Below are 15,874 nucleotides of genomic sequence, written 5' to 3' on the forward strand. Positions count from 1 at the left end.
AACAAGGATGTTTGTCTAAGCTTGCAATGGCCTCCTCCTTACTATTACTTAGTAAAGTGAATTGACAAATGATGTGCAAGTGGCTAAAAGAACTGAGTCCACTTCCAAGACCCCCAGTCAGGATGCTCTTCTAAAAGGAAAACGTGAAATGTAAAGAATGCTGATGCCATGGTTTACGTTCATCTGGAAACAAAAAATCCAGAAGTCATTGTCATTGTTTCACATTTTCAAAAGCTTAGAGAGAGGCAGGCTCTTATTTTATGCCCACGACTTTAAAGTTAGCAAGCACAACTGTACATTTCCCTCGCAACTAATAACGTACATGCAAAAGGCACGAGCAAGCCGCCATCTGCTACAGCACTTGACACATCGCTAGAAGCAGGCATCCTGATGATCGGTAACCATATGTTTAGAGGTTTCCCATCTGTACAGCTCAAGAGACTAAACCTATTAGTAAGTTGTAGGGCCCTTAAGAAGAGAGGTTGTGTCCCTTTCAATACTAGGTCTTCTGTGACCCACCTTCTACGGCGCTTACGCAGTGCCTACTCCACACACTACCTGGGGGAGCAGGATGTTACAGGTGGGAATTTATGTCACATCTTTTTATAAAACTCTTAAACGTGGACCAGAGGAAAAGAGGCGCTACCATCCTCTACATTGATCATAAAGGCACAGAAATGGCCGGCCCCCACAACCCCTAAGGCTTTGGGTGTTGGCCATTTCCCATCTGGTCAGTACAGCTGTGGGAAGAGTCCTGGAACAGAAGGACCATTAGACTCGTGGTCAGAAGAGACTGTTCAAGTTCGCCGCACTACTGTCTGCCTTTTGGGGAAGCTATTTTATTCACCTCTCCTGGTCTCATTGCCTCACTTGCAAATAAGTTTAATAATAATCACCTGTTTCACTGGTGGCTGCAGAGATAACAGATATTAAAATATTTTTAGAAAAATGTAAAAGGATGTAGAAATGAGAGACCCTTAATATACTTTTCAGGTCACTTTTGCCCTCTCTTCTGAAAAAGACAAAAATAAAAACCAGAAAACAAAACAAAACAAAACAGTCTACCCTAGCCGGCACTGAATGTAACATATGATTAATGTAACGTACAAGAAAATGAACCCAGTAAAGGGGTCATGAGGTAGTAAGAAGCTTAAGAGAGCATCTCAGATTGCAGAATCAGACTCAAGCAGGGGAGTAACACAAGTAACAAAACTCACAAAAAGAATAAGGAAGTGGCATTATTCTAGACTTTCATCAGTTTCTAATTTCCCCACTTATACTTTCTGCTGGATTGGAAACTTTTCTGCTTTGACCCAGGAATTCAGGTTCGCCATTATCTAATCAGCGACAGCCAGGGGCCAAGAGTAGGCCAGATGTACCTGAGTTGATCTGGGCACTATAGCTACCACTGCAGAGGATGATGGAGATTATGAAGTTGATAACAACAACTAGCATTTAGACAGCATATGCCAAGGCTTTCTATACCTTGTTTCTAAGCCTCAATACAACTCAACAAGGTATATATTATTATTCCAGTTTTATGAATGGAAAAAAGTTTGGGGATAGTAAAAATCTTTCCCTACATCACACAGCTAGTAAGCAAAATTCAGGATTGAAATGAAGAGCTCCCTGAACCCAAAGCTTGGAATTTTTCAATGCAACATGGGTTTTATTAAAAAGACGGATTATCTACATTTAAAAACAAAATTACAGAAAATCTGGAAAGATATCATTCCCAAAGACACCAGATTCCACCAATGCCTGTAATTACCCATGGTTGAGACGGCTATGAATGTCGGGACACTGGGGCTGTCGTGGCTGAAGCTGGTGACACTGCAGTTGTAGGCGGTGGCAGGAAGGAGGCTGGAGATGGTCACAACATGAGAAGAAACAGAAACCGGTTCCTGGCGATGCAGAAAGCAAGGGAAATGTTATGTAATCTTCATCTACTTTGTTTTTTAAAATTATTTTTCGGATGAGCAGGTAACGTGAACAGAGCAAAAAATTTAAAAGACAGAAAAGGATAGTGAAAAATCTTTCCTTCTTCCCATACTTTCCATCCATCCAACTCTTCCACGGAAGCAGCCACTATGTGAGGTTTTTAAATTTTTCTTCCCATCTATATTTTATGGATGTATAAACATGTAAAATAGAGTTACAATGTAAGTGATAACACAGTTTACACATCATTCTGCTTTTTTTTTATCTTGATTATCAGCATATTTTGGCATTCTTTCCGTATCAGCACAGATAAAGCTGTTTCCTTTGAAGGGCTACATAGAAATCCACTGAAAGAACATACTTTATTTGACCAGTCCTCTATTAATAAATGTTTAAGTGGACTCTGATTTTTTTGCTATTACAAACAGTGCTTGTACAGTGAACATAATTTTCACAATTATGGGAACATATGTATATATACACACACTCATAATACATGTATGTATGTGTGTGTGTGTGTGTATATATATATATATATATATATATATACACATATACACATATGCATTCATACACAAAACCTGTGTATGTGTGTGTGTCAATCTATATACACACACACACATACACATATATATATACATATATATTCACACACACAAACACACTTATTCCTAGAAGTTGAATTGCTGGGTCAAAAAATTGTACATTTTTAATTCTATAAGCTATTGACAAATTCTCTTCCATACACATTTCCAAGGGACCCATCTACCTTCAATGTGCGACAACACCTGTTTCCCTATGTTTGTTTCAACACAACAAATTCACAGATTTTTTGAGCTTTCAGATCTTATCAGTGGAAACTCTACCTCACTGCAGTTTTATTTTGCATTTCTTTCACCATGAGTGAGCCGGATCATCTCTGTCTATGATTAAGAGTCTTTTGTGTTTCTTTCCTATGAAATATTTACTTGGGGGCATTGGTCGTTTTCTTTTTAATTTGTAGTAGCTCTTTGTATATGAAGAACACTGCCCCCTTTGTCTGCATTCTCAGCTTTGCCATAGGCATAAAGACTTTGTGTTCTCAAAAATGTTGAATATTAACTTATTCTTGAGTAGAGCAAATTGTTCATTTGGTGGGCCCCTGGCCAGACCACTGACAAGTACAACTGGATATAAAAAGATGATTTGGCATAACACTCTTTTTCAAAACAAGGATCTGCAACACCTCTGCCTAAAGATGTGAGAGCCAGCAGCACAGATGTCCCACTCCCATCTCCTTCATCCTATAAAAGACCGATTGTAACAAAAGATTTCTGCTAACAGGACTCGGTTTTAGTAAGTAGGTACCTAACCATTGTTTTCTTAAAGGGAGACGTGACTGCGGTTGCAGAGAAGAAAATTCACTGCTGGAAGAGCAGTTATTTTCAAAAAGGAGTCTTAGGACAGAAAGAAAAAACAAAGATTCAGCTGTTCAGTACAGACCAAAAAGAGATAATTTTGTAGAAGAGACTGTCACAAAGGGAAAGGAATCAAAGCAAGTTATCTTAACACTCAGGATGAAAAGATTCTTACTCCCAGAAACCCTTTTCCTTTTCAGTCTCATGAACTGCGTCCTTTAAGAAGCATCAATTGTTCCTGTGTGTAGTATTGGTCTATGCACCGTAGTTTGTGACATCCCTCACAGACTTGCCCTTTTCCTTCCACGCCTGGCTGTAAAATATTTTTCCCTTGTGGTTTTGTTACCCTCAGGGATATGGGTCCGTCTCTCTCTCTCCATCCGATTGGGCCTGGTGAATAACTCAGTGTTCATCACGTCTGCTGGTTGTGATTCTACAGCTTTAACAATCCCCTCTCTAAGCCTTCACTTCCCCAAATAAAATTATCCTCCTTACTAACTAGAGACAGACCCTTCTTTTAAATTCCCTTAGGAGCATGGATCTGTCTAGTTTTATTTGAGTTATTTCAACTCTAATGCAATATCCACAGCTCAGTAAGAAACAATTTTGAAAGCCAATATTGATTCTACCAGTTGTGTTCCATTCCATGCCTTTCATGTAACTGTGCTTCATTTGTATTTGTTAATTATATTTTTTTAACTTTTTTTTTGGAGGGGGTAGGTAATTAGATTTACTTATTTATTTTAAATGGCAGTACTGGGGATTGAACCCAGGACCTCACGCATGCTACCACTGAGCTAAACCCTCCCCCCTGAATTATATTTTAATTCAGTGTCTTCATCCCTTTTATTGATTTCATGGCTAAAAGGAAACATGAATCAATTTAACTCCTCACTATGACCCAGAGTGGCAAAGAACTGGGGACAAAAGATAAATACAAAGAAGAAAACAAACTTTGTGACTTGGCCAGTTCTAATAATAACATATTTGGAGCCTGTTCTAGGAGTAATTGTGCATGTCTATTACTGAAACACAGAAGTGCAAATGAAAAGTTTTCATTTTGTATCAAAGAAATAAAATATTTTATTTTGCTCAGATAATGAGTCTTAATCAAAACTCACCCAGAAAAGGAAACTCAAAATGCACGGTACCTGGAGTTTTGTTTCCCGACTGGAGCCAAGTTGGTGACAGAAGACTTCGAAGAAATCAGCTATTCCGTCTTCCACCCACAGCAAAGTCACTGAAGTCTGGGTCTTATTCACTGCAAAGAGTGATTTCGGAGGAGCTGGTTCTGAGCAAAGATAAGTTTAAAGTTTTAACTTAATTTAACATAGTCTTTCTTCTTTCACCAATCAGCAGGATAAAATAGGCGAAAAAATCCAAATATAGGTAGTTAAGAGCACCATAAAGATTTTATATTGCTTTTGAAATATGTCCTTCCACAAAGACAGCCATCTAACTTGGAAGGCAAAATATTTTGCCTTTTGATCCCCTTTCTTTCATTTTATACTTCTCTTTTTGAAACACTTCTGTTTTCTACTTCAGCTTTACTATAGGCATAATCTATTAATAGTTTTTATGTCATCTACACTGGAGTTAGCACTGCCCACATAATACAGAAATTTCTGAGTGAGAATCAAAAATCTGTCTTGAAAGGCTGAGAAAAATGGAAGTGATGGGGTCCCTTCTAAAGGAGAGATGCAGTCTGGTGTTTAGCTAAAAACCTGTCTTCCATTCTCTGGAGACTATTTGGAATAATTTAGCCAGAGGAACGCCTTCTTGAAAATTTTGTCAATATTAAGAGGGGTCAAACTAAAGAGGTAATACGATTTTTTAAATAAAAGGATTGATGGAAGAAAACTGGACAGTAGATAAAATGTTAGAAGACTGATGTCTTTATCTTATTCTTTCAGCCATTTAATCTCGATCAATAAATTAATCCATCAGTTAAGTAAACCATTCTGTCTGTGCTGTTTCATATGCATTTCCAGCAACCGAGTCACTGGACATGTTGGCTCGATACCAAAAGGTTGTCTGTTCCCCAGTTCTAGGAAGTGGTCTGCTATCTTATTCCCCCACTGCTGAGTCTCTCCTGGTCCCCGCCCTGTGCCCCTGTCCTTTGGGCATTGGCTTTCCCTCAATTTCCTCCAGTACACAAAGTGCTACGCCTGAAACCAAGTTCTTAAGCCGGGGTCCCTCTTTCCTGCTGTCAGATCCCCTCGACATTGCTTGTTTGGACATGCATCCTGCTGTCAGACTCACATGATAGCTTCCTCTGCCCATCAGCATCTCCCTGACAGACAACTCTCCACCCTGTTGCTTGTTACTTGGACTTCTTTTCATTATCTGCCCCACCCTCCCAAGCCTGTTCTACAGCTGCTGGCTTTTAGCAGTGTTCGAGGAAGCCCGAGAGGTCATTTCACTCTTTTGTCAAGTGATGTGTCTTTGTGTGGGAAGGTTTGGACCTTCTTCCTAGAGTATCATCATCACGGCCCTGTCCAGAACCAAGAAGTATGCCAGAATCATTTTTGATGTGATCTATCGCAGGTATCCTAAATTTGTGTCCAACTGAAAAAGAAGTGTTTTTCCTTTCCAGAGGCAGCCTGACAAGGTGAAGCCAAAAAGTTGAAGGAGATTAAAAAAAAAAATGACTTGGTCTTGGGCAAGCATGATTCACAGTAGACGTCAGGACCCCTATTCTCATTTGTAATGAATTGTTCATCCTGTAGACACTGCATCGTCTCATTTCTCCTCTGATGATGACTGTTGATGAAACACAGAGGCTGACCTCCACTTCCTACATCCTTCATAATTGTCACTGCCAATAGGAGCAGGAGTCAGAGGCTACGTCCTCCAGCGATTCTGACTCCTGTAGAACTCGGATCTTTGGAAGCAAGTGTGAGGTTGCCTCAGGTGGAGACCCTGGTAAAGTGAGTCTTCCTGCTGACCATCACATAGGTAATACTCTTTCTCAACTCAGTGCACCCTGTCTTCTCTTATGATCATCCTAAAGTCAAGGAAAAGTCTTACCTTCTCCTTTGAAGACTTATCTGGTGATTCTTTCTCTCAGTGATCTATCCCTTCATTGACCTTCTACTGCCCTTAAGTATTTCCTGTGGGATCTATGTGAGTGTAGCCCAGATTCTCCTGGGTCCTACTAGATTTTTAAGAGCCACAGCCGTGTATATGAACTATTATATACAAGATAGATAAATAACAAGGTCCTGCTGTGTAGCACAAAAACTATACCCAGTATCTTGTAATAACCTATAATGAAAAAGAATTTGAAAAAGTATAAATATATATATTTAAGTGAATCACTATGCTGTACACCAGAAACTAACACAACATTGTACATTAACTCTACTTCAGTTTTAAAAAAAAAAAGAACTGCAGCCGTGTGTTATAAGTTATTTTGTCTTCATTTTGAGCTAGCCACTTGTGGGCACTCAATGAATCTTATCTATTGACAGATTTAAAATGTTAGCTAGGATTCGTTAACCAGAGGTGTTAGGATTCCAGCATTGGGCAAGACCAGACACACTGGAGTTGAATTTGGATAGTCTCTGCCTTTTTATAGTGATTCTATTTGTGAGAAGTCATCAGCTCTCAGTGGCAGAGTTAAAGACTTTCATGAATTAGAAGTATTCTCAGTGGTCCAAAAAAAATGATTTAGATACTGGAGTAGAGGCTTCTTTTGTTCTGGCTGAGGATGCAGACCTGGGTGATACATAGATCCTAAGGAAAATCTCCAAAGGATGTGGGACCTCTAACAGCCATGTAGCAAATTTTTTTTTTTCAGGTGACATATGAGGCAATAATTACTCTAGGGTCATTATATTCATTATCTCTGCATCCTTCATTGAAAGACATATACATTTCAGCTCTGTAGGTCAATGAATAGCGAATAGCATGCACAAATCACCTGCTTGAAGACTGTTTATGATCTCTGTGATAGGTGTATATAGACGTAATAGGAAGAAATTCCACCCTGCTATTCTAAAGAAAATAAAGTCATTTGAATATTTCGTAAGTGGAGGTGTAATTGGATTGGGAGGGGCTTATAATTGAACTTCACTGCCCAAGACAATTTCTGCCCCAGGGAATGTATCAAAAATTAGAATTGTAATGTGCAGTACAGCAGCTACCAGCCACATACGACTACTGAGCACTTGAAATGTGGCTAGTCCAAACTGGGAGGGGCTGCAGGAGTAAAACACAGCCTGGATTTCAAAGACTTCATGTGAAAAAAGAATAAAAATATCTCATTAATAATCCTTTACGTTGATTATACATTGGAATGACCCTACTTTGGATTTCTTTGGTTAAATAAAATATATTAAACTCAACTTCACTGTTTCTTTCTACTTCTTTGGAATCTGGCTAAGAGGAAATTTAAAATCACCTGTGTGGCTCTCATCATATTTGAATGGTGTAGCTACTGAGTTAGAACATCCCTTCCTGTTTGTAGGGAAGTCTAGAAATTCTTGGCAGAAGCTGGTCAGAGGGACTCCCCTGCCCTTCTGCTGTCTATCTCTTTTCATGAGAAGTCAAGATCTGCTCAGCCCCATAGCTTAGGATGGCTTAGAGGGTCATGCCCCCATCCTTAGAAACAAGACTAAAAGTGGGTGGTGGCTAAATATTGTTTAGGCAATTTCATATCATAGGGAATACAATGACACACAGATATCTTTTGAGTGGCCTCTGCCTCTGTTATGGTCTGAATTGTGTTCCCCAAAATTTGTATGTTGAAGCCCCAAATCCCAGCCACCTTAAAATGTGACTGTAACTGGAGATGGGGCCTTTCAAGAGGTGATTATGTTAAAATAAGTCCATTCTCCAATGGACTCATCCAAACTGGTTGTAGTGTCCCTAAAGTAGAGGAAATTTGGGCAAACAAAGAGACAACAAGGATGAATGGGTACAGAGAGCAGACATGTGAGGACACAGTTGGAAGGTGGCTGTCTCCAAGCCAAGGAGAGAGAAGCCTCAGGAGAAACCAAACCTGCCAACCCCTTGATCTTGGACTTTTAGCCTCCAGGACGGTGAGAAAATCCATTTTTGTCGTTAAAGCCACATGATCTGTGGTGTTTTGTTCTGGCAGCGCTAGCACGCTGATACAGTCTCTGATTGCTCAAAATATCAAATACAGTCTAGTTCACAAAGGGAGTGAGATGAAGACTTTTTTAACGTCATGGAGAGTAAATGAGCCTTAATGTATAATGTACACCAAACACTTAAATAGCATAGAATCATGTACATATTGGTTATAGAACATCTTCTGGTTATCACTTTTTTTCTCTGTCTAAACGACATTTTAAATTTCTTCAAAATTCCCCTGCACCATAATGTCAGGTGGCCTTTGGTTTAAAATTATTTCAGAATCCATGATATTTGGTATGAGAACCTATGGAGATGGGGAAAGGAGACAGACAATATTTTTAGAAAATAAGGTATGGCTATAGGGTTGTTTGCTTTTAAATTCTCTAAAAGCTTGCTAAAAAGGCTGGTGTCATACTCAACTATGTGGCCGTCTCTCTTTCCCTCTCTTCTCTCCCCCTCAATGCCTCTCCTTTTTGTGTTGAGAAGCCAACCTAATTTTATAAGAAAATCAAGTACTATGCACAGAACACAAGCAGAATGGACAGCAGTAACGCTATCCCTGCCATTTAATGTAGGATGGATCATGAGGGACTCATTCCACCACCCAGCATTTCCCGGGAGTGATGGTGACCTTGGGCGAACTCTGAGCTAGTATTCGATTTTTCGCTGCTCTAGAAGCAATTCTCCTTCTCTCCCTGGGAATTCCCAAGGGAGTCAGGCGTCATATTTAGCCACGGAGCAGAACAAAATATATTTATTGCCCCACATCCATCTTTCTCTGACGGTTACGACATTGTTTCCTATTTTAATATGACCCATTAGCTTAGCCACCGATAGAATGATGTAAATGAGGGTAAGAGTCTATCTGTAAGGGCCAACTAGTTTCATTCTGTTTATATCTTATACCTTTGAACTTGGTGAGTCATTTTACAAAAATGTGTGACATTGGTGATAAGGGGAGACTCAATAGAAAAACATTGTCAAAATTGATGGACAGCGCAGGATCTAATTCCAGCCCTCTGCCTCCCTGAGAACAATTTGCTAGCATCCTCTTCACACCCCAGAGCTGGTCTTTAACATCTGTATTATAGTACGTCTTTTAAATCTGTCTTTATTTTCCTCAACTCAAGCAGTTTTACCTGAAGCAGTGCAAGCCACAGAACTTACATTCAACTTGGCCAAAAAAAACACCTGTGACTTAAGCAGTGTAAGCTGCATAAATTATGCTCAACTTGGTTAAAAACAACATCTGCTGAAGAAAGCGCTATTTGAAAGGAAACAAAACAAAACAAAACAAAACCCTAAGGGTGAGTTAAGATTGACGGGCCATGAAATTAAGAAGAAGAAAATGTATATTAAACAACAGAAACCTTTATTCAACCTGCAGTTTATTAGATCCATTCTCTTATTGACTTTAAGGAGATTCTTCTCCTTTTATACACTTGTAATTAGAACATTTAAAATAACCTTGGCAGATATAAAAAGAATTCAGGCAAATATTTAGCATTAAATGATAATTAGGCCCTTTTCATATACAGAACCACAGGGTTCCCTCAGGAATCACAAATACCTGTCATGTCCATTTTGTCTTAAATAAATTCTTCACGGCTTATTGATAGCAAGTGGAATACCCTTTTCTGCGAATCACTGGGTCCGTCTGTATTATTACCAGCTCACATAACTTCTAGAGATTAGTAGGACTTTTCAGAGAAAGCTCTTTTTTTTAGATTTCCTTAGTTTCAAAACAGAAACTCTGACTTCCTCCTTTTTTTGGTTTCAGGAATATGTGTTTTTACTTTGCATTTTCCTTAGTTAGGAGGACTTCAATATTGCACAAACTCCTAGAAATAGACCATGACACTTCCTGCATCATCAACCTTGTTGCCTTTACACGGAGCTCAGTTACGAACTAAATCCTAAAGCTGGAAGGAACGTTAAAGACCATTTAGCCTAGACTCTGGTTTTGTAGAGAGGGCAACTGAAATTCAGAAGGCCTGGGTTTCCCTTGCTAAGCTGACACAACTCAACTCTGAGAGCAAGAACCCACAGCTAAGGGTCCTTCCTGCGTCCAGCTTCCTCCCTAAAAGTATGAGCACTTTCCACTGATTTCCATGTAACTAGGGATCATGAGGTCTTCTGAAAAATTCTTTTACCCAGAAGACAAGCTTTTCCAGGGAGGGCATGTGCTTGTGTATTTAAATTGGTGCCGGACATTCCAGTCACTGCTCAGTTACCTGCTGGGCTCACTCCATCAGCTCCTTCAGGCTGCGGCTGAAATGTCAGTCTCACATAACTGCATATATCCAACTCACTGTTCCCAAAATTGTGAACACAATGACTTCAGCATAAGAATAAATAAATTTTCTCAACTGGGAGTGAGACCAGGCAGGGCAGTACCTTGTAACGGCTGGGCATTTATAAAGTCAGAAATTACATTTCATCAAAATGGATATAATTATTGTCATCTACTGAAATTTTATGAGAGAGAAGAGAGAGCAGATTCTAACATCCCTCAAACTCCTGACATCTGTGTCTACAGTCAAAGTATATTTCTAATCTATATAAAAACTTTCATGACTGAGGTTAAGGAAATCGAGCCGATGTCACAGTGCTCAAATTCCGAAACAGGAACAGAAAGCCGCAAGAATGGGTGTGAGGCTCCTTCCTGCCCTGTTAAATGTGTTAATAGGAAAACGAAACCTTTAGGGAAAAAATACCCCAAATCCAGGAAAACATAAGAGTTGGATTAAAACATACTGTTTCCAGACCCAGGCTCAGTGGCGTGTAAAGTGGATCAAATTTCTCTAGGTTCCAGCTTGCTCATATGAGGACACAGCACTGAATTAGCTCCAAATCTTTCCCAGCACTGAAGTTATCTGACTCCTCATCGTGAACCTGCTTGAACAGGCCTGCGGTCAGGATGGAGCAGATGTTTGGCTATGGTGGTGGACACATTCTGGTTTTTGCCTTTCTCTCATCTCACTGGCAAGAGTTCCTTTCAAGTCTCTCTTGCTGCCACCTCTCCCTCTGTTCAGTGGTCCTTCTTGGCTAGACCCAGGGCTTCTCTTCTCTGTTTCTACTAAGTACTTGATGGTCTTATCCAGACACCCCCAAATCTATGTTTCCAGCCTAGCATTCTCCCCTGATCTCCAGACACATGTATCCACAGTCTCTTTACTTAACAATTGCTCTTGGCTATCCCTTCAGTTGTTTTAATCCTTGACTCTCGCTTTACCCGCTGTTGACGCCTCCTTCAGTTTTGCTCAGTAACTTACACCATCATTCACCTTAGCTGCTCAACAGCAAAGCCTGGGAATCATTCTCAGTTTCTCTTTCTCTCATTTCCTATTTTCACTCCATCATCATCAGAAATTTCTGTGAACGCAACCTCCAAAGCAGCTCCTGAGTTCTGTCCACTCTTCTCCATCTCCTTTGGTGCCATTTTAGTCAAAGTTAGCATCATTTCCTAAGGCACTTGTTTGAAGTAGAATGCTGTTTTTAAGGCTAATGACAAATAGCCCCTTGATTGGTGTCCCTACCTTAATTGCTGACTCCCACATCCTTTCTCCCTTGAGCAACCAGAGGCATTATTTTAGTTTTTTCTTTTTTATATCCTGCCCCAGGATTATTTTAAACATAAATCAAATTATTTATTTTAAATTCTCTAAATGGCTTCAAATTGCACTCAGAATGAAATCTCAACCCCACGCCTTGCAAGTCCTGTATAATCTGATCTCTGCTGAGGCTTTCCGCCTCCCATGCTCTTTCCCATCCTTCTCATGGCTGATCCTTTCTTGTTACTCAGATCTCTCCTCATCGCTTCCTCAGAGAAAGCTTTCATTCCATAGCCATCTGCACCACACGACACCCTGTTTTGGTGCTCTGTAAAGCACTTATCACCACCTTTCTCTGCGCTAGATCATAACCACCTTGTGAGCATAAAATGAACACAGCCCTTTGGGTTCATTATTACAAGAAGCCTAGCAACTGAACAGTACTGAGAAATTTCTCAGCATATATTTCCTAAATAAATTTTAATGAATGGATATTCTATTACCATAGATCTATCTTATGATACGTCCAACACTTCTCGTTCTTACTCATTTCCTTCCTTTTCTTTCTTTCTCTTTCTTTTTCAGGTTGGAAAATCAGTCGTCTGATGCAATCACATCCTCCCAAAATCTGCCCAGAGTTCCAGGTAGCTTCACCACGACTAGAAGTTACGACTGGTTGCTGGTTGAAGCCACAGTTGCATGCAGACCAATGAGTTCTTGTGCAATGACAAGTCTTAGTACAGATTTGATTGACATTTGTATTGACTGCCAAAGGGAGCTGTCATCACCTATCACCATAGCACCATGAAACTTCTGGCAACCTAAAATTCTTAATGGCATGACTGGTTCAAAGCCCTGCAAAAAGAACCACTGTTGGTACCACCAGTCTTCTTGTGGATGTTTGTTAATGACATAATAATTGAAAAAAATGTGGCAATTGTTTTGAGAGCTTTCTACCCTTGCACATGCCATCTTGGATTAATTTATATTGTACTGGATTCACTGATAGTCTGGTTTCTTTCCACAGATATAGATCTTGCCCTCCATGAGTGTAAGCAGAGCCAATCCAAAGACACCTCTACACAGAGAAATGAAATCAGGGTTAGCCCAACCCGTGTCTGTCCTAGGTTAAATACAGCATTCTGATTTAAACAAGCCCTGAAAAATCTGTGTGCCGAAGCTGTACTTTTCTGTGAAGTAGAATTAATTTGACTTCTATGCATAGCAAATGACTGCTGTATAGAAACATAAAAATGATAAGAATAAATGTTTTATTAAAAAATTGGAGTTATTACTAAAGCAAAATGTTTCACTTCTCTCAAAAGTGAAACTTCTTTTGGTTAAATAGTAACTATAATTCTAATTTCAACTTTGAGGTCTGTGGTTTCAGTTCCATTCAACAAGTATCTACAGAGCATCTACAGCAGGCAAGGTATTGTGTGTTATAGAAAAATAGAAAGAGCTTGTGAAATACAATAATGTGATCAGTAGGATGGAAAATGGACCTTTAGACAGATGAATAAAAAGAAGGGTTATTTAGTTTTCAGGGGGACAAAAGGCTGAGAACAGCCATGTTATATAAGGATTGTCTTGTTTTCAGAGAGGAACAAGATAGAACCAATATTCTCTCTGATACTAAGATACCAGCACGGAAAAGCTTATTGATTCTAAGAGTTACGACTCACTAGAAATAATTGCTGTGGGAACTTGCCTTCCCTCCTTGAAAAATTTAAAGGAACTTTCTAAACTGTTTCAGGCAGTCCTGTCTGTTACTGGAGAGACATGGAGGCTGAAAACCTCGCGATAACTTTGGGAAACTAACTTGGTTTTTGCTCACACTCTTATGCAGTGTGAGTATAATTGTCCCAATTCATGACTTTAACCCATATTCCTGAGGCTTCGTAGATCATCCACAGTGTCACGTAAAAATGATAGCAAAGTACACAAGAGGTCACTGAACACATACTTTAAGGGAGACTAACAAATCAAATGAGTTGGAGCAAGCATCTAGAAACTGAAGAAACACAGCTGCTTGTAACACTAAAGCATGGGAAAAGAAAGGCTTGGGGAACCTAAGTATAATCTTCAAGTAATTCCAATTACCTGGAAACAAGTTTTCAACTTACATTTATAGGAAGGGCAAAACCAGAGATAATGGTTGGAATCGTAAGGCGGGCAATTTTTTACATCAAACAATGTTGGAAACTGGTGATCTCCACCTTCCTGGAATTCAGGTATACACTGCTAGGAAAGACTAGATTGCCTGCAGTGCATGAAAGATTGAACTGTACTGAAGATTCTCAATAGGAGCAGTACCGCCCCCTAGAGGATGCTCAGAAACTTGCAAAAATGTTTCCAATAGTCACAATGGAGGGAGTTAACCAAACTTCTGTGGGTAGGGCTCAGAAATTCTAGATGTCCTGCAATGATCCAGGAAGTTCCAAAGAGAAAACTGTCCCATGTCCCATATTCCACTTTAATTTCTAATTTTCTCGCCAGGATAAATTCACTATAAATAATGATTACAAGTGCTTTACCATGCAATTAATGTTGGAAAAACAATTTAAGGTTAAGCAAAATAATTTTGAAGAAAGTTGTCATGAAGAAGGACACTTAAATGTGATTAAGATGTTATTTAAAAGTTACTCAATGATTTACTTTTTCTGCCCAGAGTGTCTGTTTAGTATATCATGAATTTTCAATTACCTATTTGATTTTAAAGGGCTTCGGTGCAAAAGCTTAGTTTTTACTTTGGCAAATAAGAGCCAAAAAAAGATTAAAGATTTAGTATCTTATGCATGGAATTATAGAGAAATGTAACTAGTGGTGTAAACTAAGAAAAGATTGTGTTTTGCTTTCTTTCAGATTCTCCCAGAGTCTTCTAAAAGTACATACCGACAGCATGCTGCTCCTGGCATTTAAGCTGCTAGTAAAACATCCTGGGTCATTCTTTGTTTATAGGTGCACATATGAACATATGTAGTAACAGAGACAGTTTGGGACTCTTATGGACAGACTCAGACACAAAGTATAAATTAGCAGACATCTGAAACAGTGAGGTCAGTAAGGTGCATTAAGTGCTTTGAAAATATTTTTATTGCTGTTCTATATATACATCTATTTTAATTAAATTATAGTTGACACAATTTTATGTTAGTTTCAGGTGTATGATGATTCAATATTTTTATAGCTTATGAATTGATATTAAGATGGCTAGCTATGTATATATTTTTAATTTTCTAGTATAAAAATGATGAGATCTTTGCTGTGAAAATTACATATTGAAATGCATTTTTTTCAGATTCTCTCTCTTAAACATACTGCCCCAAGAGGTCTGGCACCCAACTTTTTTGCCAATCTGTCCTCTTTCGCCTGCTGCCGATTACAGGATTTCCCCTCTGAGATTCCTTTAAATAGCAGAGACTAAATACATACTTCAATATGTGGTAGCTTGTTGAACGCAGAAGATGAATTTTGTGTTACATAGTGTAACTTCCCGGTTGTTTTTCATAGTATAAAGCATTATTCTGACGCTATGCTACACGATAAATTCTAGCTCATTTGCAAGAATCTCATATTTTGCTCATTTTCTCACATCCACAGGCCATTATTTTTCTTGGCATGTTTTCTCTAATTAAGGTTATTTCCCTCTTTGTCTCATCATAGGCAGATATGTCTAGTCTCTTATTACTTATCCTAACTCTGGACTTTAGTCTAGGGTCTAACTGAACTTATGCTTGACAGTTCTTTATTTTTAATTAATAATAATTAATTAATTAATAAAATTTTTTATTCCTTTATTTTTATGCTTCTTATATAGAAGAACTACTTATTCTGTTACTTCCTGTAAACTCACATTTATTCATTTTCCTTATATGT

At 38.9% G+C, this 15,874-nt stretch overlaps 1 protein-coding gene across 1 annotated transcript in view; it reads right to left on the bottom strand.

Annotated features, from left to right (window-relative positions):
* PTPRO (protein tyrosine phosphatase receptor type O) overlaps positions 1-15,874 on the bottom strand; it is a 62,893-nt gene that overhangs the window by 40,116 nt on the left and 6,903 nt on the right. Inside the window, exons 5-6 of the mRNA XM_031670643.2 lie at positions 4,490-4,629; positions 1,772-1,904 (exon numbers count right to left, since the gene is read on the bottom strand). Of these exons, the coding sequence (XP_031526503.2) occupies positions 1,772-1,904; positions 4,490-4,629 (273 nt within the window). The remainder of the gene's footprint in view (positions 1-1,771; positions 1,905-4,489; positions 4,630-15,874) is intronic.

Source organism: Vicugna pacos, chromosome 34, assembly GCF_048564905.1.
Source record: "Vicugna pacos chromosome 34, VicPac4, whole genome shotgun sequence".
In the NCBI taxonomy this organism is placed as follows: domain Eukaryota; kingdom Metazoa; phylum Chordata; class Mammalia; order Artiodactyla; family Camelidae; genus Vicugna; species Vicugna pacos.